The 11,104-nt window shown below is 38.9% G+C and overlaps 1 protein-coding gene across 1 annotated transcript; it reads right to left on the bottom strand.

Moving 5' to 3' along the window:
* Window positions 1-1,342: 1,342 nt before the first annotated feature.
* On the bottom strand, window positions 1,343-10,776 carry CALM2 (calmodulin 2). Its single transcript, XM_026845732.1, has 5 exons — window positions 10,537-10,776; window positions 5,237-5,380; window positions 5,052-5,158; window positions 4,017-4,152; window positions 1,343-2,599 (listed from the first exon to the last, which is right to left on the bottom strand). The coding sequence occupies exons 2-5, from the start codon at window positions 5,304-5,306 to the stop codon at window positions 2,571-2,573; spliced, it is 342 nt and encodes a 113-aa protein (XP_026701533.1). The 5' UTR covers window positions 5,307-5,380; window positions 10,537-10,776; the 3' UTR covers window positions 1,343-2,570.
* Window positions 10,777-11,104: the final 328 nt, after the last annotated feature.

Below are 11,104 nucleotides of genomic sequence, written 5' to 3'. Positions count from 1 at the left end.
CTCTAAAGATATTCTATTAGCAGAATAGAAAAGTATTATTCTGCCCTTAAAGCACGACGTAAACAGGGCTACAAGACTTCAATATTGATGCAGAAACGGCATTTCATTTAAGTAACAACAACAGACACACTGAACAAAAATGACATCTTTGATTCCTCTGACTAAACACTCTGAATGGGGAAGAGCTAAAATGACAGTAAATAATGGCTGGCCTTATCACACATTCTTCACCCATTCGTTTTATGAAAGGCAGTTATCTTGGCCAAGGTAGTTTATCTAAACAGAGAAGATCCTCTCCTTTTTACCTTAATCAGATGCTTCCAAATGCATGCTGAGGTGTAGCAGAAGACTGTGGGTCAGTGTCATTCCCAGTCTACTGAAAGTTAAGACACTCGATCAGCAAATACAAATTCTTGTCAGGTCCTTGTTTGCGTTACTTACCTCTAGAAATGACACTCGCAGCATTCCTGCAATTCAGAATCTCAAGCGGTTGTTCTGATGGTTCTTTCAACTTCTCTTCATCCTGGGCCAGTTCAAGCACGTATGTCCTGTCCCCAGGCTGCTAGGCCACAGGAGGACGACTGGATAGGAAGTGTTTGTTCAGTCACTCATTTTGTAGAAGGCAAGCCCTAACTGCTACAATATTTAGACTGCATAAGCTTCTTCAGACTGCCAGTGCACAAGCAACAATTAATTCTAAGGAATTCTGATGCTGGCAATTTAAACACTTTTGACAAGCCTCCTTTGGAAAGCCAACAGAGCTGCTTATAATCCTTAGGGAGCAGGGCTTTAAGATCAGTGACCATAAACATCTGATCAAGTGTTTCCAAAAATCAGGTTGATCAGCTGTCCTAATTTTTCATTTTCACTAGAATCAAAGATGATTAAAACCTTTTTAACACATCAAGTAACAGCTCTGCTGGGACCAGCAAGGGTAACCAGATGCAGGGGCCAATGCTTTGTTTCAAGGCAACCAGGATCCCCAAACAAGATAACCATATAGCATATGTAAGAGTCAGCTCTTGCCAGGAGTAGAGAAGCAAGGGGCACAAACAGCCTCTGGCATTCTTTTAGGTCTTGGATTTGTCCTTGGTCAAAACCAGGTTTGTTTTCTGCTCTAAAAAAGTCTAAACCTTGACAAAAACACCAGTGCTAGAAGCACAGTCATGCTTATTAGCAGATCAGTAAGAGAAGGTTTTCCTTCTGAACTCCGAGCTGACTGCATCCTCAAAGGCAACTCAGACATGGCAGTTTCAGAAAAGTCCAGGTGTGAGACTAAGTTACCCCGATGTAGCAGCTGACAGGGAATAAACTCCAAGATAATTAAAAGAAAGCAAACAGGTTTAGTTGTCTGAACAAGGAATTTTAATTTTAGGTCAACTATTGAACTAGGTCAACATCCAGTTCACAATGTCTACAGATAGTGGGCATAGCCAGTCACTACGGTAAGTTTATTGAAGCACCAAGCTCCACACAAGACTGTAAAATACATTTTAAACTACTAGTAAGAAAGCTTCTTCAAGTCAACAATACTATTAAGGGCCAGAGTTTAAGGACTAAGTTTTCACCTTCCAAGCTATTTTAAGACAGCCAATCCATTGCATAAGCAAACCAAACTGCTACATACTGAAACACATAGAGCAGCAACTGTATTGAACAATTCCTGTAAATAATTCAAGGATACATTGAAACAGTATGGGTAAATTGTAATTTTTTATTGGAAAACAAATATACAACTTGGAATGGATTTGAGGCAAATCGTGCCATAAGCAGATTTTTTTGAAAATAAGTGGCTAAACAAAGTTTAAAAAGCATAGTAACAAGAGGAGAAAATGTTTTCTGGTACAGGACCAGCAGTACAAAAAAACTTGTGTACGAGTACCTGGATAAATCACCCGTTTTGCATTAGTGCAACTTAAGTTTCATATTGTTGACTGTCAATCGTCCACAACGTTAAGACTCCACATTTCAACAACATGTTACAGGTATGGCCACAAGCAAGTTACTGTGAAGTAAGCTAGGAGAATGATTTTTACAGTGCATCAGCCACATGCATATACACTAATCACATGGTTTTATCCTGCGGTTAGCTGCAAGAATCCTTATCCTCCATCACAGAAAGTGGAATAAACTTCTTTTAAGTACTGGAGAACTAGAGTGCCAGCATGTCACTTTAAGGAATTGCTAATGCATGGAAAACCCTGGCTTACTTTATGTAACTTGTTACACTAGTCATACCTAAGTCTCCTAAAGAAAGCTACTTTTTTTTTTTAAACAGACAACCCAGATGTTCCCTCAGTTAACCAATTCCATCTAACTTTAGATGTGCAGAAGGGCTTAAATATCCAGAGTAAGCCACATGCAACATTTGTTACTTAGATCAATTTTCCAAAAATCAGAACAATGACAGTAAGATAAAGGAGAAAAACATGGAGGAATGGCCTTCTAATTACTATACATGCATATTCTTTTGACAGTAAGGGAAAAACCTTTTACAGATAAGTTACAAACAGAGAAAAGGCAAATAAACAATTTTGTACAAGAAATTTAACACATTCTGTACAACATCTTCACTTCGCTGTCATCATTTGTACAAACTCTGCAAAAGGAAAGAGTTGCATAAGAGTTATTCAGAGAAAAATCTGAATTGCAATATCTAAGAAGTGAACTGCCTTACTAGTGCTGACCACTTTCAAAACTGTTTTTTCAGTTACATTCAAAAAAGCATCTTCAAGACAGTCCCCTTTTCCAATTGCATTTAAAAACTTCCTATTTTTAATGACAAAAGGCCTCTTACCAAAAGTTGGTCCCTCAGTGAACTGGGGAACAGCCTTACTTCCAAAATAAACATTACAGGGTACTCATACTCCCTGACTTACAGATAGACAGGATATTTAAGACAGACTAAGAGATTGGTAGAAGTTGTGCTGAAGCAACAATCAGTAAGTAGGGATACAAGCAAGACATTGCATTAGCTTTTTTTCATAGCAAAGTAGCTCGTTTTACTATTTTGCCTGGCCAACTTTAAGCACAGAATCATTGCTTACTCACAGCACATGGAATCTAACTTCCAGTAAAATAGGATTCTTCACTTGTCTTGCTGAACTGAACCATAGTTTCAGGTACAACAAAAAGAAAACAGGAACCTGAAAGGAGTTAACTGGTTGCTCAAGTTTCAAAAGAGCAACAGAAACAAGAGGGATGGCTTTCCTCCTCTCTAGTGCCAGCCTCTAAACAGTCTATTTGTAAGTACAGTTCCAGAGCAACACCCTTATTCATAAAACACCTTTTCACTCACAGATGAGTGCTTATCCTGAGGCCAAAAGCTAAAAGGCCTTGAAGGGAAGCAACACCTACACCTCAGAGAGGGTATTATCTGAAAGTACCCTAGCTCCTTTCTATAAAATGTGCAGAAAGTTAAAATGAAAACAACCTTACTGCTTCTGAGCTGCTAGCAATTATCTAACAGAACTCCTCCTGCTTGCATGACTTGATCAAAGTTTCAATGCCAGGAAGAAAGAAGGAAATAAAAGGTACTGCTGCAGCTGATTTGTGTAAAAGTTATTTCAAGAACTTTAGAAGACCTCTTAAATTTCTGCATATTTTAGAGGCTTTCCCCCTTTAATTAGTAATTTTAAAAGCATTAATGAAAAATGAGTGACTTGCTACAGTCAGATCAGCATTCATTAGTGAAAAGAACAGTACATGAACATCTCTGCTAGCTTCCTTATTCCGATGCTCATTAGACATCATTAGTCTTAGAAAGTTATTTCTTACACTGCACAGCTGAACAGTCATTTTGCCTTTGGCACAAAGGCTGTAATAACCCACTCAAACCTAAACCTACTTAGAGGTACACTGTGTACATACTAAAAAAATTAGCTTAAAGGAATATTAACTGTAGAAAAGATCTCATTGAACATTGCCCTATTTAAACTTGGTGTGGCTATCAGCACCCACACAGTCACCAGCATGAAGAGCACTACACAAAAAGAATTGGGTTAACAACTCCTTACCTTCATAGTTTACTTGACCATCACCATCAATGTCTGCTTCCCTAATCATTTCATCAACTTCTTCATCTGTTAGCTTCTCCCCAAGATTTGTCATCACATGACGGAGTTCTGCAGCACTAATATAGCCATTACCATCCTGGGAGGGAGGAAAAAAAAAAAAAGACGACTGAAATAGACTTGTCTAAGGCTTAGTGACTTAACTCCAACTTCAGAACACAGTAGAGCAAGAACATTAAGTAGTCAGCATAGCTTTAACCACTAGCATTTGTACAAGGCAAACAAAAGCTGTAAGCGTATCTTCAGTATTGTCCAGAATCCTGTTCTTAAAAAAGGCATTTTAAAAACAACTTATCCAATACACTCTACTTTGCCTGACCTATCCCAATACATTTTTTAAATCAGTGACAAACAAAGCAATCAGCACCTTTCGCAACCTTTTCAGGTGACAGAGCCTGTTCAATATGTGACTGTCTGGTTCAAGCATCTACTATTTCTTAGAAGCCAATTATTCCCGTTTCATGGGAGTCCAGCGCAAAGCCACAAAGCCTTCAGAGACCACTTTTATATATTCCATCCTAGCTGGGACACTGGACACCAAAGTACTAGTGTATATGAACTCTGGACCGACTTTTTCCTCCCCACAACCCAAGGTACTTACCATTATAGATTCTCTGTTTAAAAGTGCATCTTGCTTAAGAAGTTGGGTAACTTCAGACTCATTTAGCAATTCACTTAAAGACTAAGAAAAAAGATTTAAAAGACTACCATTTTAAATATTTAAGCAATTTCCCCGTCAGCCTTGTACAAATATTGTAGTATCACAGCAAATGGTAGTTTAATAGTATCACCCACTATCATGGTGACTCCTTTGACTTTCCGGTACAGCACCACAGTAGACCAAACTTTAGGGTGACCGGTTAACCTAGAGGTTCTAGATGACAGGACTGCAGATACCCCTCAATTTGGTGAGGAAGCTCATTACAAGTCAGATTGAATTTTTTTAACAAGTATTCTTTGAGGTAAACATTTTAGTACCTTGTCAAACACACGGAACGCTTCTCTAATTTCTTCTTCACTATCTGTATCTTTCATTTTTCTTGCCATCATTGTCAGAAACTCTGGAAAGTCAATTGTGCCATTGCCTGCAAGACAGTTACTTTGTTAGAAAACAAAAACACATTTTAGGCACTTGATTAAATTATTTATTAGTAATATCTTACCATCAGCATCTACTTCATTGATCATATCCTGTAGCTCTGCTTCTGTGGGGTTTTGACCAAGCGATCTCATCACTGTCCCCAGCTCCTTTGTAGTTATAGTACCATCACCATCCTTGTCAAATAGTGAAAAAGCTTCTTTGAATTCTGTACAACAAAAAAAATGAGTTAATCCCTTCAGTTCTGAAATGTTAGGTTTACTTAATCATGTCAGAATCCATTGTTACTTATTGTTGCAATTACAAAAGTTGATTTCATTCTCTTAAGAAAACTTCAGTTTAGATTGGTCTGCTGTAAGTGTAATGCCACTGTGGAAGCACCTGCATCTGAAAAACAACCCTCCAGTCTACCAATCAACCACATTTTGACCTAAATAAAAATGGAAACATCATCCATTTCAGAAGTACACAGATGTTTGTTACCGTATCTTGAACAAGGATCCCCAATACAGAGCTGAAAGGAATAGCTATCTGCAACTAGAATGATTCACACACTTGGTAGGAACTATTTATCTCATGAGAAACCTGAAAAATGGTACTCAAAATACAAATGCTACAGCTTAGTAGCACTTCTATTACTAATAGAGGATATGAGTCAACAGAAAAAGGCATAATCAGACCAAACTAAAAATAGTTTCTCATTATAACACACTTCTGCTGGACACACAAGTCTGAACAGCATACACGAAGCTGCAGTGCCAAGCACCACAGGTCTTAACACTTCGCCATACCTAGCTGAAAAGGCACTTCTGCTCTCTCCCCCACTGGACTTCTGCAGTTATTCAGTCTATGTATATACACCACTCAGTCAGTTATTCAAGTAGGAAAGCCTCCAGAATCTTAATTTCTGAGAAGTTGCTTAGCAAACTGCTTCAGCCCTACTGTATCCTGAAACAGCCTTCACAGAACTAGTCAAAAATAGTTGTAAGACTGCTTAACTGTTTCAACGTTACCTCTTAACCCCCTACAATGGCTGTATTGTAGCCAGCAATATTAATACAAGCATAACATGTTTAATGTCCAGCCCAAGAAATGGAGTTGGTTTTAATCCATGTCATCTGTCTTTGGCCACAGACTTTAAACTAGCTCACTGGACTGTAGCAGCTCATACATAAATTTCAGTTAATGTGAAAAACTTATCTATTCCCTTATGGAGTTCAGATCCTTTAACAGATCCTTCCAAGGCACCCGAGATCAATAATCTGGAGAACTGATTAGTCCAGGGGTACTCCCCTGCATCAGAAATACTTCCAATAATTAATTTTTCAACATTTCCAAGCAGCCAGCTTTCCAGATGGTGGGTTTCCCAGACCAGAATTAGTCACAATAAAAGTTCCTTTCACATGAACTGCATAAAGTCTTACTTCATCCATTTCATATTCTGAAACACTCGAGGTGAGTACAAGCTGGCAAGTGTTAAAAATGCAACTACAAAAATAGGCTTTTTATAGTTCATGAATGCAGCTCTAATACCAGAGCCACAGTTGAGTCCCATCCAGGAAAAAACCACTCTTCTACATCTAAGTGTGGAGTGTTCCAAAAGCCAACTCCCACTGTTTAGCACATAAGAATCAGAGCAAGGCTACCACAGGACCAGAAAAAATACTTTCAAGCCAGTACTGTATAATAACATAGGAGAAACAGCCCTACCTAAACATGCAGCTACAGCCTGTACCTACCGTAACTTCCAAACAGTCTTTAGGGTTCGTTTCAGTTATCTTGGAGGTAACAAACAGGTTTATTAGGAGTAAAGTTTTACACCAGGGAAAAGGCTTTTGGGTCAAGCCTAGTAGAGAAGTTCATAGCATATTATGGAGGGATCTCAAAAGGGCAACAATGAGTCTTTAAAAGTCAGGTACTCAAGTGTTAGTCAAAATGTTCAGTTACCTTAGCTTGAAGGTAGGCTGTCACTAACCCAAACAAAGCATACTTCACAGTACTGCAACAGCTCTGCTTAAAAGTAGTAATAATTCAATTTTACACAAAATTCAAAGACTTCCCTTCTACAACATTGGTCATTCACTGAACACTTAAAATGAGCCACTCTGAGGTCAACTCTTTGCCATTCTTTTACTCAAAAATGCTATAGGCTAAGAAACAAGTAGCTATAAATCATTCCCAGAAAGTAAAGTCAGTCAAAGATCAGCAGCATATCCCCGTTTGAAATGCTGAATCAAGTTAGGAATATGATTAAAATACCTCTAGCCACTTCTAGGAACCACCTCCAGTAATTAGAACAAAGGAATAACAACCTATGCAGATACAGTTTAGACTAGAATAGGAACAACCCAGCACAGCTTCGGAAGACTTACAGCAGTTGCCAGTGAAGGCACCTGTGAAATACTGAAGTTCATTCAGTGAGCAACTCAATTCTGGCTTCCTGCAACATAAGATTATAAAACGCACCTCCCACACTTAAAGAGCTTATGACTCCGTGTAGTATGTAAAGCAAATCCGCCCTCTATTCAACACTCCTCTGTATCAACCTGCAAATGAAAAACCTCTTGCATCCTAGCTAAGGCTAACCTGTCAGAAATCCAAGGACAGTGCCAGCAGAACCACTCATCCTCAGGCAAGCCTACAAGGTTTCAGCCTTTCCTTCCTTCAACACTGCATCAAGAGAAAAGACTACTTCCAGGCCTCATGAAAGAGTTCACATTCTGTTGGACTAGCCTAACACCCTAGCTCAAAATGTTCTATTTAACAATAGCTTCCAAGGCATCTCTGCACCACATCACCTTTCCAGATGAAGCAGCAGTCTTCAGTGACCTAGTATGTTCAGTGAACCAGAACTTCCATTCCCACTCACGCAGTTTAGCCAGCTATGCCTGGAACTTTTATAGGAGAAAAACAATTGTTCTCTTCACAGCTACCAGGAGCTCAACACTTAAACATGGCTATTTCTACTATGAAATAAATTCTAAATAACTCTTGTGGTTAGATCCCCAGAGAACCACAGCACACTAAAGGAACAAGGCATAAGGAACACCATACATAGGCCTATTTGTTCAGAGTGCCCATTCAAACCTCTCTGAGGCCTAGTGGAAGAAGTATAGAGCACTAGACCAGCTGCTCTAGGACAAAAGCATCTTTAGATTCCCACCACCCCAACCACCCACACCAAATGGTACTGCTTTTTTTAAAGACAATGCTTAACCAGAGGGATACCCATTCAACTCTGCAACTTCAGTTCTTACTGAAGCTGCAACTAGCATTCATATTCTGTACCTACTCAGCTTTCAAAAATCAGTCTTTCATATGAACAAAACCTGGGAATTCTTTCACCCCTACCTGTAATGACAAGAAGCTTCAGTCCTATACAACCAATGAGTTCCACAGGTAGTAAGAACATCTGGAATCCAACAACCGCATTCTGGTGCTTCACAGCAGAGGTGGAAGATTTGTTTTAAAGTAGCCACCTCTCCTGGGCTTAACCACTTTGACTTTCCATTTATGAAAGGGAATGTTGTCTCTACCTTGTAGTACTCTTTTCTTAAGCCTGCTTTCAAATCAAGAACTAGTTATCTTCAGATAAGCTGAAATGGAATGGTAGGGGGCTCAAGACTTTAAAACCATACAGTTGTCCTGTAACGGTTTTCCCATGCGTGATGCTGGCCTTGAACAGCAAGACTAAGCACAGATTGCTTAGTCAGCTGCAACCCTTCCTAAGCAGTGCTAGGGATGGTTCCTTAACAGAGCAGCAGTGGGCTTGTGTCTTCCACATCACAGGTTTATGGTTTACTTGCAAACATATCTGTTTCATTGAACTGAAAGTGACAGGGCATTTTACACTGGATACTAACACCAAATTACACGTTTACTCTTTCCACACAGATGAAAGCCCTCTATTCCAATATGACAAGCTTATTAATACACACTTTTGGCTCTGAGAACTAAGCTATCATTACTGAATAGCTAACATTTGCACTAATCCCGAGGTAGTGTTAATAAGCTTCCTGTTTATATTCCATAATCAGCTACATCAACTAATAAAGCTTCTACAGTTAAGAACTGGAACAATGAACCATTATTGAGGAGACAGCAGTGACAATTGATAAAGCCTGTTCCAACTAAACTGATCGAAAAACCCTTAAGATATGTAGGCCATTTCCAGAAAATAATATCTTCAAGTTGAAATAGATTTGTCTTGTGCTTACTCATAGGACAGTACCATAGCAACAAGTAAATAGACTAAGGACTTTCCAGTAAACCATAATTAGTCTCCTATGAGTAAAGCAAACTTCTGAAGTCTAAAAGCTACAGAAGAATGTCCTTACACTTCAAATTTGGCAATTACAGAAAAAACAAACTAGCTCATTATGACACTTCTGTTTAATACAGTATCTTCAAGAGCTACACTGTAGTTAGACAGCTATACTTCTTAGATGCTGTTGTTTGTATGCGCGACCTCGTACTATTAGATTAGCAGAACCCTAACACCTAAAATAATTTCACGACAGTTACACACTAAGACTCTCTAGTATTAACACTATATACTGGTCAGATCAAAAACCTCCAAGTTTTTGAACATCCACAGCAAGACTGATTTCTGCATTACCAGCTTTAAGTCACATCAATTATTGAAGTTGAAATCAGCCTTCAGAAAGCAGTGACAGATATTAGTTTGTCAGCCTGAATGAGTAGGAGACATGATAACCAGAAGTTTTAGCCACTAGTAGACAGCTGTCAGTGCACAGAAACCATTGTTTGGGGGCCAATACTAAAATGTAAGAGATGCATATCTATTCAAGCATTTCAGAGCAAGTGCCAGACCATCAGAACAGTGCACAGAACACTTGTGTCTAAGTACACAATGCAGTTCCAAATATGGAATACAAAGAGCAGTCATCATGAAGCCAGTCTCTGCTGTCATCAAAAACAGTCACTCAAACATCTCTGCTGACAGGAGACCTCAAAGTACATTGTTTTTGCCTTCTGTTAGAAGACTGGAGTGCTCTTCTAACAGATTTCCAAGTCTCCACCAAAGATTCACCACCCCACTGCCTTTCACTTTGCACTTGGGACATTTCTGTAATAGTGAGAGAAAAAAATAAGGGTCCCAAGTCTACTAGCTAGTAAAGCTGTAAGGATTGTCTTAACTATTCTATAGGATAAAACTTCAGATTCATTGTATCCATGGTGCTTTTACAGTAGATAAGCCTTTAAAACTTAGGTGATAAATTAAAACATTCCACAGTACTTCTTTAGTATCTAAGAAAGCTAAATATCTTGTGTAACAGACTATCACTGGATTAAGAGATATGCCAGGTCAAGTAGGAGCAGCAACACAGCACACAACCTCACCTGCAATCTGCTCTTCTGTCAGTTGATCAGCCTGCAATAAAAGAGAGTATCATTATAGCTGTAGCAAAAGTTCAAGGCAAAGTAAGACACACAGACTTGTAGAGGACTCTGAATATGGTAGCTGCTCTGCAGGATTTCTGTAGCATTCTGAAATAGTTCCAACTAACACAGCTCAAAAGTCATCAGGATTGCTTGCTAAATAAGAACTGTCAGCCTGCCCTCATTTCCTGACCCTGCAATATCTGGTACACCCAAATAATGGATTACCATGCATATCAATAAATTATCCAAGCAACGCTAGCAAAGTCAAGGCACACAGGTCTCTAGACTCGTTTTAAAAACCCATTAACACAGCAGACTACTGGTAGTAATACTTCGGTAAACTAACGTTATCTTTAACGCTAAACACTTCAGGTTTAAGTAATGCAGCAGTAAACCCCATATCTCAAATTTAAGGCAGACTAGTCTGTTCTGCTAAGTTACAATGCTATAATTAGAAAAACATACTCTCTAGAATTAAATCATCCCTTGATTAACACGAAGCTTCATGTCCAAGACCTAGCCATAA

This window comes from Athene cunicularia (assembly GCF_003259725.1).
Source record: "Athene cunicularia isolate RWA chromosome 3 unlocalized genomic scaffold, athCun1 chr3_part1, whole genome shotgun sequence".
NCBI classification, from domain to species: domain Eukaryota; kingdom Metazoa; phylum Chordata; class Aves; order Strigiformes; family Strigidae; genus Athene; species Athene cunicularia.
This window is presented reverse-complemented; position numbering and strand designations above follow the sequence as displayed.

Bases quoted from the DNA above. Each gene is read 5' to 3' on its own strand.
- CALM2 (XM_026845732.1), bottom strand. From the start codon at position 5,306: ATGAGATCGCTTGGTCAAAACCCCACAGAAGCAGAGCTACAGGATATG. The intron at 4,153-5,051 runs GTACTAAAATGT...CCTCCCTCCCAG, and splicing joins CGTTCCGTGTGTTTGACAAG to GATGGTAATGGCTATATTAG. The intron at 2,600-4,016 runs GTAAGGAGTTGT...TTCCTTTTGCAG, and splicing joins TGGTCAAGTAAACTATGAAG to AGTTTGTACAAATGATGACA.